At 51.1% G+C, this 17903-nt stretch overlaps 1 protein-coding gene across 2 annotated transcripts; it reads right to left on the reverse strand.

Moving 5' to 3' along the window:
* Positions 1-2468: 2468 nt before the first annotated feature.
* Positions 2469-17897, reverse strand: RNF4 (ring finger protein 4). Of its 2 annotated transcripts, XM_045289460.1 has the most exons (8): positions 17819-17897; positions 15541-15655; positions 14334-14413; positions 5886-5895; positions 5389-5548; positions 4835-4883; positions 4369-4496; positions 2469-3135 (listed from the first exon to the last, which is right to left on the reverse strand). In XM_045289460.1, exons 1-8 carry the CDS (start codon positions 17825-17827, stop codon positions 3048-3050), a joined length of 639 nt encoding a protein of 212 aa, XP_045145395.1. In that variant the 5' UTR covers positions 17828-17897; the 3' UTR covers positions 2469-3047. The 2 variants fall into 2 exon arrangements, with proteins under 2 accessions (XP_045145395.1, XP_045145396.1); XM_045289461.1 differs by having other exon boundaries at positions 3043-4496.
* Between the last annotated feature and the right edge of the window lie 6 nt (positions 17898-17903).

The raw sequence follows: 17903 nt of genomic DNA on the forward strand, positions 1-17903 counted from the left end.
CTATAGAAACGTAGTTAAAATGCCACATTTATGTAAAATTCTATCAGGAATTCAGTGTTCAGTAATTCAGACACATTTTGTTTCATATCATTGATTGCATCCTACAATGTAACTAAGACTACCAATCTGGTTAATCCTTCCTTCCTAAGCCTTCTGAACTGTTCTTGGGCAAATGCTGCCCTTTTAAACCCGAGTGGCTCATCATTCTAAGATGTGGGCCCCTCCCTATGATCCTGTTCCCCTTACAGATCAATTGGTTCAGGGGGTGAGTTTGGCACCAGGCCTGAAGGGTTTCAAAGAGCCAGTCTTGGGAGTTCTATCAGTCTTGATTGGACCAGGAAGTGTGAGTTTCGTCTTGGTTTCTCCCACTCTGCCTGGGACCTAAGGTGATCTCTTTTAGCAGTTGGAGCGTGGTGGCCAGGCACCGTCTACTTCTGCTGTCAGGTTCATAGAGATGGTTTGCATGGACCATTACTAGTCCATTGAACTAACGGCCAGTGGTTCTCAACCTGTGGGTCACGACCCCTTTCGTGGTCGAACAACCCTCTCACCAGGGCCCCCTGATTCAAAACAGTAGCAAAATTACAGTTGTAAAGTAGCAACGAAAATAATTTCACCACTGGGGGGCGGGGGTCACCACATGAGGAACTGTATTAAAGGGTCGTGGCATTAGGAAGGTTGAGAACCACTGTCATAAGCGTTCCATTTGTTTTACTCCTTTCCTCCAGATGGGGAGAGACCCAATACTCACACCTGTGAGCTTTGAAGACCCGTCTCTACTCTCAAGGTAGGATACTCTTATGCCAGTCTGCAGACTATGGTCCTGAACATCCAGGACTAGTGGCTCATTCCCTTAAAATGTTTGGCTAAGAAGTTTGCTCTTTATGTTCCCACCCCGCCCCACCCTCACCCTAACAATTCAGGTTGTATTTGTAGCAAAGGTAAACACACATACCAAAGAATCCTACCACAGTTCAGTATATTCAGCCCGTGTTCTCTCCATGCACCCACCTGTAGCTCACTATTGCTACAAGAACGTGTGCTCCTGCTTCCCAGCACTCCCACTGTCGCTTTCCAAACGCCTGCCACTGACCCTACCGGGCAGCGTAGAGCTGCGCCCTGAGCTGCTCCCTGGGTTTCCAAGATGGTAACTCTTTACGGGAGGGGGTACAAAGTCCCATTTTTCTCTTGGACAGTTGGTGGTTCTGAACTGGTGGCATAGTGGGTTACATTGTTGAATTGCTAACTGCAAGGCCAGCATTTCGAAACCAGCTGGTCCTGGGTAGAAAGATGAGGCTTTCTACACTTGTAAAAAAAAAAGGTTGGTCTTGGAAACACAAGCGCAAGTTCTACTCTATCCTATGAGGCAGCGATGAGTCAGCATCCACTTGATGTCAAGGAGTTTGATTTTGGGTTTATCTCCACAGGAGCAAGTTTTCCAAGTCTGTCTTGGAAGAAGCAAGGCCAGAGTGCTCCTTAGAGGGAAGGATGCTGAGACTTTGTCTTACACGCTGTAGACATGTTGCAGGAGAGCTTACTCCCTGGAGAAGGACATGACATTTGGTAGAGGGGCAGCAAAAATGAGGAAGGCCCTCAAGGAGATGGATTTAACAGTGTCTGTCGAGCATAGGAACCAATGTGAGGATGGAACAGGCCTGGGTGGTGCTTCACTCTGTTGTGCTTACAGTAGCTGACCCGATGGCACTTACTACCACTATCACCCCACCCCCCAAGGGAGCAACTTAACAACAGTCACGGGAAGGACTAGATAGAGACCTTAGGGGCAGAGAACAACTCGGAAAGATGAGACTGGCTCCACAGCTCACAGAAAGTAACTCAGTGTTACTCAACTGTTGGTGTAGAAACCCACGTATGTATTGCTATACATAGCCACAGCAACAAATTAACATCAACACCCAGAGGTTACCGGACGCTGGCTGGCCCTACTGTGCAGGTCATCAGGCCCTGGGCCTGGGGTCTCTGCTCAGAATCCCTATTTAGCCTGGAAAACTTGCCTGCAGCCTCTAGCTGGCAACTCCTCTTGCTTCTGGTGGGCCTGACTGGCTATCTCCGGCACTAACGTGCTCTGAGAGGCCAGCGCCGGGCCAGGCGCATAAGTATACATCAAGGAGGCTTTTTTTTTTTTTGCTCAAGCCAAGCAGGCCTCTGAAGTTTACTGCAGGTCGCTGACAGGGTAGGTGTGCAGAGTGAGTTGAGAAACCTCAGCCCATCCCATCTTCTGTTTCCCAGGCACCGCCCATCATGTGCTCGTGCAGTCTGGTCCGGCCACATCCACAGGGCCACTGCGCTCTTCCTGTGCACCCAGGCAACAGCCAGGCTCAAAGAACTGCCCCACCCACTAGCTTCTGGGTTCGTTAACAGGATCAGCAGATAACTGCCCACCCCGACATCAGCAAAAAGGGAGGAGGGGTTGGCTTCCAAGACCATAGAAATCCATGAAAAACAGATTTGGCTCAAATTAATGGTTTATTTCCATTTTTAAGATTAGCAGAGGAGTCCAAAATGGACCGATCTACATAGTTACAGTTCAAAGGTAGCAAATAAAGGGTTGACCTATGTACAAATGAGGAGGGGGCAAGGAGGCTCATCTTAACTTGAACATTTCCTATTCTGCAGTATCCAAGAAAAGAAACTAAACACCCATTTCCCCCCAATTTAATTTCAGATGAATAAACTACTCCTTAAGCTATATAACATGTAAAACTGAAAACACTCTGAAATGGCTGTGTCGGCCTTGGGCTGCCTGGCTGCTGAAGTCCAGGCATTGTAAGAATCAAAGAAAAAAGCATTTACATGAAGTCTGCCAGGAATGTCACCGTCACAGCAACTGTGTCGCTGGGGCCATTTGTGGGTGAATGCCAAGCTATGTGTCCCTCCAGGAGGCTCAAGGGACGGTCATCCATGACTGGTGCACACTAAATGGAGGTGAGCCCACTGCACAGCGGTGAAGACTAAGCCCTTCTCTGCTCCCAAGGAGGCCCCGCTCCATCCTGTGTGAAGCCAACTCTGTGCGGAGCCCGGCTCCCTCAGAAGGGTGAGTTGGAGGTCAGGTATTGCTGGCAAAGCTGGAGCGGCCTTGTCCCACCATGAAGGCTGCTGGTTTGGCTTGAGGCCCTGGGAGGGAGGAGGGGCAGAAGGTGGAGGTGGCCTCAGTCCCCTCAGGACAGCGTGGTCACCTTGGGGAGCAGTCTCTGGACTCCTCCGGACACGCTATCATCAGGCTTCTGCCGACCAAGCACACGGAGAAGTCCAAAGGACAGGTGACAAAGCCCCAAGAGCTGGAGGGCAGCCTCACGGCCAAGTGGCGGGTGAGGAAGCCAGGCCTGCCCAGCTGAGGTCAGGCAGGGCCAAGTTTTTTAGAATGAGGGACAGCAGTGACCTGGGCAACAGAGTGGAAGTGAGGAGTTGGTCAGGCCTCCCATGCCTGTGGTCAGGAGCCTGGAGCCTGATCAGCACAGAGAACATGTTGCCGGCCTAGGAGGGGCAGTATCAGAAAAGAGCAGTGAGGACCTGACGGTGGGCTCATGGCGGACCCTGCAGTTCCTGTGCCAGGTGACACTGCTGGGGCCTGGGTGAGGTTCCTGAGAACAGCTGGAGAACAGACACAGAGTGGAGACGGCACTGCTCCAGGGCCACCCGTAGAGCTACATCTCCGGGATGCTGAGAAGTGAAGATCGGGCTTTATTGCACTTATTTTTGTTTGTGTCATAGGGAACAGGGTTACCCTGCAGAGCGCACCTCTGGAAGAATAGAAACCACCGTCCACAGGTGCTAAGGTGCAGGCCGAACACCACAGCTGTCTGCTGACTCCTCAGGAAGAGAGGGCTGGAGGGCTATCCAGGGGCCTGGGGCCACTCTGGCAGCTGGAATCCTCAACCAAGTGTACTGGATTTGGCTTGGTCATTGTGAGGTGAGGTGGTGGGCCCAAGAAAGCCAAGGTAGACCTGTTTGTTCACTCACTGCCCAGACCCTGCCCCGCCGTGACACTGTCCGCAGGAAGCTTGGTTTCGGGGGAAACTTCTTGGCAAACATGCAGGTTCCCGAAAGAAGCTGGGACCCTGATTCACAATCCAACCAGGTGGAACACAGGGGCTGCCTGTGCCTCCTAGGCAGTGACCAGATCACCCGAGAGAGAGCAGCAGAATGGAGAGCCTGGTCTGCAAAGGCCCCGGACAGAGAAAGATCTAAAGGGAGGCGGAGATAAACGAACGGGCGAAGGTTTGGGTGTTGGCTTCTGAATCTTTGTGAGGCCAGGGATAGAGGCAGGTAGTTTACATACCCAAAGCCGCCTGTGTGTTGGGGGTCTCCCTGAGCAGCCATTGACCTCATATATAAATGGGGTGGTACCGTTTGTGGCTGATCTTTTTCCTACACGTCGGACAGGTACTGGAGGTTTTAAGGGAATCTCGGAGGCACTGGCTGCAGAACACGTGGCCACATTCTGTAGACACGATGAGACGGCCATTCTGCACAATCTAGAAAGACACGAAGCCAGGAGCTTAGGTGACCGTGGCCAGGGGCCCCATCAGGCAAACGTGGGATCTCTGGGGTTTCCTCCCTGGTGGGACTGCAGCAGCAGCTTGAGGGTCATGAGCAGTCTCAGTGCATGGAAGACGTAGGGCTCAGTAAGGTTCAGGGCTGCTGGACTAGGCAGAGGGGTCAGAAACTATTTGCAGTTTCTGCATAGGATCAGGCTGGGACCACACAACATGTTCTCCCTCAGCACACACAGACCAGCCCCATGCTGACCAGGGAGGACCGCCTAGCCCCACCCACTGGTCTGGTTCCCACCCAGGCCAGAAGGCTGGCTTACCTCAGAGTATCCATCCATGCAGATTGGACAGCTGACTGTGCCAGAGGACCTAGAACCACGGGGGATCTTGTCACTGTCTGAGGAAGTCCCTCAGAGAGCTTCCTTCCACCAGGGCTTTCCTGCCCCAGCACAGGTACCCTGAAGACCTGCTTGTTAGAAGCACGCTGTCCAAGGGAGGCAATTAAGGGTGTTAATACCAGAGCCCCCTGTCCCCACCCCAGCAAGCATATACCAACCCCTCAATGCCACCTCGAATCTCAAGAAAGTAAAGCCAGGGCTTGGGCCCCAATGCCAGTTCCATCTACACAGCTCAGGCTGAAGCCAGCAGGGCACACTCCACCCTCCTGGTGTTGGCAGCTGGGGGCTGTGCACCTCTTCTTCACAACTGGCTCAGGTATCTCCATTCGCCGCCTAGTGCCTGACCCAGCATGGTCCCCGGGGCAGTGCAGGTCAGCTCTGCAACCAGCTCCCTCTGCATCCTGGGTGGCCACCGAGGCCCTGGAAAGCTCTTGAGACCCTCAGCCTGAGAAGGGGCTGTGTGGGCACCTCTGTACCTGAGTCCTGTCGTGCCCTCCTCTCTGGTGTTTCTGGGTGTGGGTGGAGTCACGTACACATCTCTGTCTCTGGGCAAGTCATCATCGTCACTGCTCACAACACAGCTGTCAGCATGGTCCTGGCGCAGTCTCCTGGCAGTCCTCCGGGGCCGCCTCCTTTCTAAGGTTTGAGGGGTGATATCAAGTCAGGACCTCCCCAGACTGCCTACCCTCCCATCCCAACTGGAAAAGGCTATGAGTTCTGCCCCCATGCCTCACCCCACAGACCCCCATCCCTCCCACAGAGGGCTGAGCCAATGTCCATTCTAAGGCTGGCAACTTCCTCCCCCAAGTCAGTGTGGGAAGTGGAACCTCCCCCAAGCAGGAGAGGCCTGAAAGTGCATCTCTGATCACAGGATCTTCAGAGATGTCTCCCCGCCTTCATCCTGGCCCCCGAGGGCTGTCTGACAGGAACCCTGACACACTCCACCCCACGCTCCAAATAAGAAGGCACTCACCTTCCACAATCTGTTAAAGGGAGGGAAGGATAAACACAAAAAAGACAGAAGCAATCAGTTTGATATAAGGTATTCAATGGAAACAAACAAAAACCCAACATCATGCTTAGGCAAGTGGAGCGGCTGCAACCAAGAGGCAGGCCCTCAATGAGGTGGACGGGCACGGTGGCTGCAACGGTGGGCTCAGGCTCAGGGACCATGGTGCAGACGGCACAGACAGGGCAGGGTTTTGTTTGGTTGTGTACGGGGTCACTCTGGGTTGGAACTGACTTGATGGCATCTAACAACAACAAACAAAAACCTAGTTCTTAAATGACAAAACTAAGGCACATCTAGCTTCAAATGTGTGAGGCACTGGGAAACCTGCTGCCAGGACCCAACCTCAAATCCTCTGAGGAAGAGCCCCGAGGCCCTGTTTCCGCTCGGCAACAACAGATCTGGGCGCCTCTCCCTGTCAGCCATGGACCTCCTCACCCAGGCCTGGGGCCTCACCGCTGACCACCAGCGTGGTCCCTCCCTGGCTGGGCTACTCCCTGTGTGCATCTGGTGGGGGTCAAAGAGGCACCAAACTCACAGTGCTGCCTGAGACCCCACACAGCCTCTGGGAGTGAGAGCACCCGAGCAAAGGGCTGAGCCTTCACTTGAGTAAGGCTGCGATGCTGACAATGTGATTAAAAATAACGAGCTATAAAGACACATGGAAGGTGACCTGTGGGGACCCATGGGAGTGGTGCATGCCAGTGCTGTGATCAATTCAATTCTGCGTACCTGAGGGTACCAAAGATGCACCCCCCTCTCCTGCCACACACACACACACACTCTCTCTCTCTCTCATGTGCAGCACAGCCCGTCCCTCTTGAGCTTCTCTTGGCTCAGAGTGGCATCAAAGAGGGAGACTGGTCATTACTGACCCTTGGTCCTGGGTACTGAGAAGCACCCCAGCGGAGGTGCCAGTGCCCAAGCCCAGCTTCTTTAAGTTCAAAGACACTGCCCCAGCCCTCAATACAGCCAGAGACAGCCACTTCCTGGCCAAGGCACTGAAGCATCTTGGAAGTGACCGCCCCAAGCCTGGAGCCTGCTCTGTCAGACTTCTCGGCACCAACTGCCCACAGGGAACCCTACTAGTTGCCAACAGCTCCCAGGAAGGGGACAGCAGGCACAATCCGCTCAAGGGGAGCTACTGAAGGTGCTCTGCCCAGCAGCCCGCATCATTGTGTGTGCTCATGCTCCAGGCAGAAACCACCCACATGAAGTTTAAATGGGAGTTCACAGTGAGCCTGCCACCTCCCTCTAGCCCAGCCACTAGTGCCAGGGCCAGGACACCAGCAAGGTGGGGCCACATGTCAGTTCTCTGCAGGCAACCAATCCGCATTTGCAGTGGGGCTCAATTCTGGGCCTGTGTTCTAAATGCTTGTTCTTTACCGTAGTGCTTTCCTGAGTGGGCGACACTGCCCCCTAGAGGAGGGGCTCTGGAAGGATCCAGGAAGCTGCAGAGCAGCCATTCACACTTTATCCTGTTCAAAAGATTTTAATTGCCAGGGGAATGCAAGGTAATTTTTCTCTGGGAAGGGGGAAATGGGTCAAATAAACTTGGGAACCAATGTTTTACTCTGTCACCCACGTCCCTCCATTCCGACACTACTCTACAGACAGATAAAGGACGAGAGGGACTCTGGCTCCCACGGAGTCTTTTACTACAGCCTCTGAATGACATCCGCACCCCCACCAAGACCCAATGCAGGAAGGACTGACAACCGCAGTGCAGACACAGGCCAGACAGGCAGCCAGGAAAACCAGGCTGACTGCAAAGGGCTCATCCTTAGAAAGTCAACGGAGGGAGACAGCCCATAGCCAGGTGGCACTGTTTGCAGCCTCACTCTCAGTCCCAGCCTCTTGAGGAAGGGTGCTCTGCCCCCACCTCAAACATTGCCCCCTCCTGCAATTCCGAGCCTGGCAGTGAGCAGAAGAAACAGCAGGAAAGTGGTGCAAGCTCTCTGGATCAATCTTCCCACGGAAAAGGGCAAACCCAAAATAAAAGTTCTTTGTTAGTAATTAAAAGAGATGACCAAAAACGGATGGTGGTGGTAGGTGGCCAGTTCAAACTGGAAAGGGCAACAATAACCCAAGGAAAGAGGACAGCAGATGATTCTCAAACCCAATGGTTTGATTAAGCTTCTCAGAGGACAGAACCCAAAGACCAGGTCTAAGGCAGGTGACGCGGAGGGCAGGGGTACGGTACACGCAGGGAGGGCAGGCCAACACATTACAGATGTGTTCTCAGGATATTCTGTGACCAAAATGCAATGCAAAACATGACCAATGAAAAGGTAAGAAAATTCCTGTATGTGTGGCAGCTAAGAAACATACTTGTAAATGAACCAGGAGTCAAAGACAACACTCATGGGATTTAAGAAATGTTCTCAGCTCCTGTACAATACAGCAATGCAGCATACCACAACTGGAGACACACCATCTTTAATGCATTCATTAGAAAAGAAATGATGAAAATACTTTAGAAAATGAATAGCAAGATAAAGGAAGAAAGTCAAATCAAGGAAATAGAAAAAAACAAACTTTCAGGGACCCATGAAGCTAACAGAAAGACCAAGTGAAGCTGACAAATCTCTGGGGGTGCTCGTCTGAAAAGACACAGATCACCACAAGCAGGAATGGAAAAAGAGGCATCACAACAGATCCCACAGACAAACATGTCAAACACAGGTGAAAAATCCTCAATTCCTCAAAACCTTAAGTTACTAAAGCTAATTAAACTGCTAGGCCCAGACACCTAAGCTGGAGAGTTCTATCAGTTGGAACAAATTTCAACTTAGAAAATCTTCCATAGAACCGAAGGAGATGGTGCACTTCACAAGGTTACCAAAACCGTCTGGGCTAATAGGTTCCTAGCCCTAGTGGGAGGGCCATGCCTTGAACCTGAAAAGTCATTTGTGGATATGGGGGCTTCACAAAGTTTGTGGGAAAATGTAATTTAAAGATAATTAATTTCCCCACAAACTTTTTCAAAGCCTCTTCATACATGCTTCATCCGCATCATAGCCAGAGAATTTTAAGACAGAAAGAAGGAAGAGAGGAGGACCAAGACAGAAGGGCAACAGGGGCCAAGGGCTAAAACACCAAAGGAGGCCCAAAGGGTCCAGAGGCAAAGCTTGTGGTGACAAATGGCAGGGCTAAGAAAAGCCTGTCCTCAGGAGGCCTGCATGGTCAAGAGAGAGCAGAGCTGTTCTGCACTGAAGAAGGGCGACGACCTGATGCTGACTTCTGAGCTGTACCCTGTGACAACCGTGAGCTCTGTGAACAGGCAGAGAGGCAGAGCATGCCATGGGAGGATGGCTAGATTTAGACTTACTTGGTGAAAAGGCTTGCGGGTAGGGGGCATCAGAGGGATGGCTGGAGCCCGACTTGCTGACAAGGTTTGAGGGGAGAGCGATCAGCGCTGGGCTGATCTCGAGCCTGAGGCCCCTTGAAGGTGCACAGGTTCTGCTGCAACTGTTACTCCGCCATGTGAGACGGCACAAGAACCACGCACAGAACGAAGCTCAGCAAACTGAGCCCAACAACATAGAGGACAGAGCATCACAGCCAGGACCCGGTTAAGGTTGGCTCAATGCAAAAAAGGCGCAATTCTCCCTTTCACATGCTAAAAGGGGCAAAAATGCAGCCATAAAAATTCAACACTGATATACAAGACTGTCCTTGTTGAGAATATGACCACTCATTCAAAAATCCAGAGTTACAGAATAAGGATTGCTAGGTTAAAATGAAAAAGAAAAAAAACCAACACGAAGAATGCTAACAGCAGCAAATTGTGCAGAAATGGTGTGGCGGTAGTGTCTGACTGTCTCGAACCTCACAAGGGTCATTCCGATGGGGGAGGAGCCAGACATGTCTCCACCCACCAACCTTTTCCCAAGTCTGACACCACCCATCACACACAGCTCACGATACAAGTTCTCAGGTCAGGATAGCATCTGAGCTATGTCCACAGGCAAACTTCTCTGCTCGTCCAACTCTGAACCACAAGCTCCTAGCCTGTGTTACAAAGCTCTTTTAGCTCTGCTGGTTGATACCCACTCTGCTAAGCAAACCTCCTGCCTTTCACCCCTTACCCCAAGGCACTCAGCTCTTCCTGCCCCATGGACCAAGAAGCCCACTGCTCGGGCTCCTGCTCGTCTCTTGTTACGATGCTGGAAGTCTCCACCTCTGCTTCTTTTTACCTCTCACCAGAAGCAGTTTGTCTCCTGGACCAAGGAAGTTCGGCATAGGGGTCTCAGGTCATGCTCCCTCCTGCCTCTTCTTTCTTGACAGTGAGATTCTCACTTTCAGGCTCTGAGATGGTTCACCTTAAACCTAGCAAGATGGCAAAACTGACCAATGCCCACATTAGGGCTCCATGCACCTTTATTTGCATAGTCCCACCCCACAAGGGAAGGAGCTCCAGTGACATCATAGATTGTACACTAAAACTGTGAGCTACATCAGTGTTTGAAGTCAGCAGCAACTCCAGAGGAGAACGATGAGGTTGTCTATTCTTGTAAAGACTTCAAGCTCAGAAATCCAAAGGGGCAGCTGTACTCTCTTCTACAGGGTGAGCTTGAGTCGAGTATCAACTTGACAGAACCACCCCACAAGGATAGCATGTAACCATATTACAGTACAGTGAGTGATCTAAGCCCTTAGTCTCATCCAGTCATTTGGTAGGAGCTACAAAGATACTGGCTAGGGAGCTACACCAAGCCATTCACTGAATCAGACACGAAAAACACAAGTGATGAACACGAAACCAGGTGGTCTTGAGTGTGGTTCCTGGTAGCTGTGTTAGCCATTTTAAGTTGGGGGCCACCTCTGCTGGAAAAGCTAAGTGATCCACCTGAGAAGCCCATCTGCAACCAACTCCAAGACTGGCGCCTGTGCCAGCCGTAAGTGCGAAAAACAGTACAGCAATCTACTATGAGTGGTGCAGGGTAAGGGAAGAGTCTCCAACCAACAGCTACCACCCACCACACTACCATGAAGGACTTCTGCAGGCCAACAGACAGCAGGGGGGAAATGAAAGACAAGCCTCGGTGAAGACAGAGCACAGAACTAACAGTGGGCTCATATTCACAACTTGCCAACAAGTCCTAACAAATCAGAAAGACAAAGGCAGATGTTCAAGTTGAAAATGAGTGAAAGCTCAAAAGGGCACTTCACAAAAGAGGATAAACTACCAATGAACACGACAAAGTATTCGATCTTATTTCTAACAGGAAAATAGAAATTCAAACCACAATGGGATGCTCTCTGGCAAATCCATCACTCAAACCAAACTCACCGCTGCCATAAAGCTGATTCTGACTCGTGGGGATCCTCTAAGACCGAGTGGGACACCCCCAGGGGTCTCTAAGACTGTTTTCAGGAGCAGAAAGCCTCCTCTCTCCACAGAGTGGCTAGTAGTTTTGAACTGCTGGCCTCACATTCCACCCCACAGCGTCTCCTCCCATCACAGAATGCCTACAATTCCAAAGTGGTGGTGACGATGGCTAACAGTGAGGGCTTTGAACTACACACACTCATACCGGCGTTGCCTTTATGGAAAAAAATTAGACATCCGACAACAAATCAAAGACAAACTGGGAGGGCTTCAAATAGTTCATGGGAAAATGGAATTAAAAGGTAGTTGAATTTTCCATGACCCTTTGAAGCCCTCTGCACTGCAGTGAATGATCTATAGTTAGTGCAGCCTCTCCTGTCTGTCTTTGTCATGTCCATCAGAGAGCTTTTCCCGGATGGGTCTGGCTAAGAGAATATTGAGTGCATTCAGGGAGTCCTGGACAAACTTCAACTGTTGGGGGGGACTCCTACTTGTCTCTGACTGCCCTGTAAATTTTCTGGCATTCTATGAAACAACTGAACTGATCCCTACCCACACAGGAAACACAGTCTTTATCACAGTCACCTGCTTCGGGCACCTACAGCTTCAACATCATGAAAAGATCTCCAACTTTTTCTTGCACTATCCAAAACAAAAACAAATCAAAGCACACCGTTTGAGAAAAGAACTTGCCACACTTTCTCAGAGCTAATCGGCACCTAGCCTAGGGGCTCCAGCCAAGGCACTAAGTGAATCCATCTTTCCCAAACACCAGGGAGCCCCCCCAGCTGTGGGCAGAGAGGCATCTCAGAAAACAGACTTCTCGAGTCCAAGCAAAGAGCAGGCAAGTAAACCAAGGTCACCCTTGTTTGGCTCTGCAAATACAAATCGGTCTCCAGGAAAATGACTTGTTCCTACTGAGGAACAGAGGTCCCCTTGGTTCTTGGGCTGTAAGCGGTAAAATGGGGTAAAGTCTGACAGCTGAGCATACTCCCAAATAGGATACCAATAAACCTGTTCACCCTCTGGTTTCTGCTGTTGCGACCTGGAGGTGGCTCAGTAAAGCCCATTCTAAGCACAACCTGGAAGCAATGGTCTGCAGGTCACCCCTGAGCCCTGTGACCATGGCAAATTCTAGAATGGGAAGTCTCCGGCTTACACCATGGTAACCGACTGTCCCTCATTGAAGTGTGGCAGCTGCCTCCATGCCACCACCTTGGTAGATGAGGTCAGCAACAGCTAAGAGTGGCAGTCCCTTGCAGTGGTAGGAAATGTGGGGCGCATAAGTCCCCAGCAATCACCAATGCTAGCTGACATCAATGCCTCATGAAAGAGAAGTTCAGCCATCACATTCTTTTCCCACTGCCATCGAGTGGATGCCAAACTCACAGACCATATCGGGCAAGATAGAACTGCTTCTGTGAGTTTCTGAGACCATAACTGTTTCCAGGAATAGAAACCCCCATCTTTCTCCCATGGAGCGGCTAGTAGGTTCGAACTATTAACGTTGCGGCGGTTAGCAGCCCAATGTGTAACTGCTACACCAACCAAGGCTCCTACACTCTAGGGGTGAGGAGTTCATGAGGTATATCTAGTATGGTCCACCAATTATGTTAAAATACCCAAATGGCCCTTGCCAGAAAAAAGTTTCCCATTCCTGCCTGTGGGGGGAGGTCAGATCCTTGCAATCGCTGCCAGACTGCTGCTGCCAGACTGCTGTCTTACCCCACCACAGGGGTGGCCCCGCTCCCTGCTGTTAAAGACAATGGACAGGCCAAAGCTAAACTGCCATCCTAAATCTAGGATCCGCCCATCTTGTCACATGTATACCCCCAATCCCTCCTCTTCTTATTGCGTGTATGTCCCTAGACAACCCCCTCTCATTGCTGTATAACCTATAGTGCAACCCCTTCCTGTGACGTGTGTCTTTACCTCTAATTAGTGGGCTTGCACGCCCCAAAGGTATATAGGTGTAGGTCAAAAATAGAGAACTCTCGCTGGGCTATCACTGGTCCCACTCTCCTCTCTTCCCCCTCTCCTCTCCTGTCCTCACCCTTGTTCCCTTTCCCTTTCTCCTTTCCTTCCCCCTCTCTCCATGTGGACCACCAAGCGGGGCTGAGGTGAGCAATGCTACCATGTAATGTGTCTGACTGCATTATTGTAATATCTCTCCTCTACCTCTCATGATCTCAATGACTTTAATATAATAATTATATATCTCAACCGTACAATTGTGCATTACTGAACCCGTGGGTAGTAGCGGTGGGGGCTGGCCCCCCTCCTCCCAAAACTTTTTACTACACCTGCTCTAAAACACCTGTCCCCATGCTTATTTGACCTACTGCCCTCTGTACAGAAAAAATTACTTGGCACCCCCACAATGACAAAATTTAATACAGCCCACGACTCGGGATATAACATGTGCATATCTGCTTTCGTAACCCCCTGGATTGTTCCAGCACCTCCAGGGAGTGGCATCGCCCATTTTGGGTAACACTGCATAGAGAGGCCATTGAGCCTCCCAGCCTGCACTCAGGTGTGCAGTCCTGCCCCAAGGTAGGGACAAGGAGCTCCTGGGGCCCCGTCAGCACAGGATGCACACAGGGCCCATGCCATCCTCTAAGAGCCCTAACTGGTCTTGGGAGAAGGGACACGAGCAGCCAGCTCAAGCCTGTCCTCCCTGGAGTCACAACACAACCAGGGCATCAAGTGGCACTGCAGGTACCTGCGTCCCCCAGGGCCACACTTACTGGCAGCTGCTCTTCAACTTCAGGGACAATCCAGTGCTGAGCCTGTAGGCCATGGCCCTCTAGGTGGGTTCCACCTCACCTGGCACTCAACTAGAGGCCCTCCCTCAATCCTCACAATTCCCTACAGTTTTATGAGGGGTCATGTGCAGGCCACCAACTGGACACTGAAGCCGAATGAGGCATCGAGGAGAAGTGAGGGCCAGAAATCAAGGTGTCTCCCTGAATGGGACCTACTGCCTACAGAGCAGTGACAGCACTCCATCTTCCTAAAAGGCCTGCCTCGCTGGGCCCCACGCCACCAGCCCCTTCTTAGCAGGGCCCACTCACCACGACAGAGTCATTGTGCGTCAGGTCGACCACCACAGGCTCCAAGGACTCACAGGTGAGGTCCACAATTTCATCTCCAGCTTCAAAAGAGAGCACTGAATAAGCATGAGGGGAACAAACCAAACAACCATGTACCTTGATTTATTGAAATAAAGACCGGGAGAGCAGATTCTTATAGGTGAATGCAATTCGTCAACACAGCAGACACCACGCAGACGAGGGAGTCAGGACAAAGGGGCTGGGGCTCCTGTACAGGAAATCAGCAAACAAAACCACCAAAGATGAGGGACAAGTGGTCATCTAGAGGGGAAAAGGGCGTGAGGCGTTTTGGGAGACTGTGTGAAGGGGGCACGGAATGTATATTCATGGTGACAGTATGTCTTGGATGACAACATTTTGGGTGAGGGTAGAAGGGGGGCACAATCTGCCACTGAGTTTATATTCAGGGTGGCATAGCCTGAAACAGGCACTCAATGCCTGCTGCACTGTAAACATTTGAGCACAGGCCGATGTGTTCACCAACACAAAAAATCAAATAAGTAGTACAGGTTGACACAAACAAAAGCTAGCTCTCAGCGGAAGCTCATGGGGGCTAAAACCGGCTGTTTGCAGGGTATTCTCTGACTACCACAGCCCATTCCCACAGTTAATCAGTCTCTGCCCACTCTGCCCTACCACAACCAGCTCTCCTGCCACCACAGATGGCTGTCCCAAGAAGCCTGCCTTCCTGCGCAGTGTTCTTTCTTCATGGAAAACAAAGGCTGAAAGCTGAGTACTTCCCAAAGTAAAGTGAATTCACACAGTAAAAAGGTGGGCCCAGGGCAGCTCCCACCACTCAGCCTGCAGGTTTCCAGGAGGCTGAAGTGCTTGCCCCACTGAAAGGCCATCTCCAACCCTAAGGAGTCTTAGATCATACAGGAGCCAGAGTACAGTACAGTCCTGACACAGGCTGAGAACAAAAAAAATGCTTGGCAATGGATGCCTGTCGGTAAATCTGAGCTTCAGTGGGTGTTCTCCAGACCTTGCACATGCTGCCCACAGCAAACCCCCACATAGTAAGTGCTAGGTACCGCTCTAAGGATTTCACATCATTAACTAACTCATTGTGAGCCAACTCTGTGTAGCAGCCCCACAACAGGTCACTGGTGGGTGATCAACAAGGCCAGTGCGGCACCACCCGCCCTCTCCAGAGACCAGGCAAGCTTACCACTCTCCACAAGCTCTATGGGCTCTGCTTCCACAGCCATCTCAGGTGCGGAGCGTGCGTCTCGAGACCGCTTCTGGGTCTGTCTGGAGTGTGCCGCTCCGCCACGACGCTTTCTCTGGGGCAGTGAGGGAAAAGAGGACAGTGACCCAAGCTCTGGAGTCTGCTGTAACCACTAAGCGCCACAGGCCACCAGGGAGTCGCCTAGGGTTGGGGTCCTTCTAAGATGTTAAATTCTAGAACACTGCTTACAGAGAAAGGGAAAGAACCACCCAAACAATACGGAGAAGACAAATCCCAGAAGGTAAAAATTTCACTACATCTAATTGTTGGCAAGTCAAAAGCGCATACGCACAGCCTCCTATAGAGACCCCTTATCCAAGCAGGCAGGTGGGTCTGCTAAGCAGGGGCTGGGCTCCATGCAGCCTGGAGCAGGTGAACCGGGCTGGGGAATGCACTGGGGCAGGCAGGAGGGGCCATATCCATATTAGAGTGAGGGAGACTGTGAGTACAGACTGAGGCCACAGACAAGACAAGCAGGAGAAGTCCAGGCTCTGTCCACTCTGGAATACTTGCTGAGACTCTCTGTGGTAGTTACATAATCTGGTGTCAATTTGAGAAGAGTGTGAGGGTGGAGTCTAGAGTGTTAATCAAGATATAGCCAATGTGGCCTCTGTGTGGGCATGGCCTTCTCCTGAGGATTCTGGAAATTCCTGTATTCCTCCTTGGAGGTGGGAGGCACCTCTCCTCACTCCCTGGGAGACATTGCAGCTAAGACACATGGAACTACACTAGTGCCCTGAGCTGGAGGAGCCACGTGGAGACCCCTGCCAGCGCTAAGGTGCTTACAATGCCACTGGATCCACAAGACTTCCCAACCACTGACCTGTGATCTTCCTGCATTCAGCATCATTGTATGTGTTTTGTGAGTCTGAAGAGGACTTTATAGATTAGTATTGGACATAGGCTAACATTGGACTTATGGACTTGATCTGAACTGGGCTGGGACCTTTTCTCAATATTCAACTGCTCTTGTATATAAAGCTCTTTCTTATACACATATGAGTGTCTATGAGTTTGTTTCTCTAGTCTACCCAGACAAACATCTCTCTATTTTTATTTTACTAAAGCATTTATTTTTATTATGATGTAGGTGGTGGTGAGATTTCAAAGCTCCAACTGTCTACAATCAACAGTTCAAACCACTCATCAACTCCCCCACCTAGCCCCCCTTGTGATTTCACTTCTCCTTCTACAGATCTCCAGCCTCCCTTTCACTGACAGTGACTGCCAACCTACTAGCCAGTTGCTTCATCCTCCCTCTCTTAGGAGTCTCCAAAGTCAGTTCCTTTTGATATGCAAATCTGTCTTGATTTTTACCCTTACAGCAATGGTCTCACACAATATTTAACCTTTCCTGATTGCCAACTTCACTCAGCATAATGCTCTCCAGGTCCATCCACGTCATACAGTGTTTCATGGTGTCATGGAGAGTATTCTGCTGATGGACATTCGAGCCGTTTCTGTCTTCTTGCTACTGTGAACAGTGTTGTGATGAACACAGAAGTGCGTTATGTCTGTGTAGTAGGCCTTTTTCTTTTCTTTTCTTTTTGGCTCTTTATTTCTTTAGGGGACATACCCAGCAGTGAGATTGCTAGATCTGTTCCCAGTTGTTTTGTGGCAGGGCCATATAGCTTTTCACAGGCTGTACATATCATCTTAAATTCTGTCGGCCTCTTTCCTTTCTAGCCAGAATCCTCACAAGCCCTCAGCTCAGCTTGACAACCTGATCACTGTACCACCACATTAACTGACCCTGAGAAGCCAGGGCTCAGAGCAGCTGCCTCCTCCCTGGGGGCAGCTAAGACCACACCTGTCTTGGGGAGGGTGGATCCAGCCAAGCAGAGGCCTTTGGCTTCCCAGCAGTGCAGTGGGCCTAGAGCACTGTGGGGGCAGGGCTGGCCAGGAAGAGGGAGCTAAGGAGGGCACACAAGAGTCCGGGGGCCATGACCTAGCTTAGTGTTTATCCACCCCACCCTCTGGTCTCGGAAGCAGCTGCTCTAGGCTAGGGCTACCTAGGATTATCCAGAAGACAAAAAACAGCTGGGTTGTCAGCAGCTGCATGCTGCCTGCCAGCAGCCACAGCACCACTTTGTTGGCAACCGTGAAAAATGGGGGACTTGAAAGCATGTCTGTGGGGCTCCTGTTAACATGCCGCGCCGTCAGGGAGTTGCTCTGCTCTGAAAAGCCAACCCAAGCCCCAAAGCTGAGGAAAACTCACTGTGCTCATTCTGCTCCCAGCTCCACCTGCAGGAGACCCAAGCGCAGGCAGGGCGGCACCGTCACTCCTCACACCTGCTGCTTAC

This window comes from Echinops telfairi, unplaced genomic scaffold (genome assembly GCF_000313985.2).
Source record: "Echinops telfairi isolate 266 unplaced genomic scaffold, ASM31398v2 ScPeMD7_28;HRSCAF=97, whole genome shotgun sequence".
NCBI lineage: Eukaryota > Metazoa > Chordata > Mammalia > Afrosoricida > Tenrecidae > Echinops > Echinops telfairi.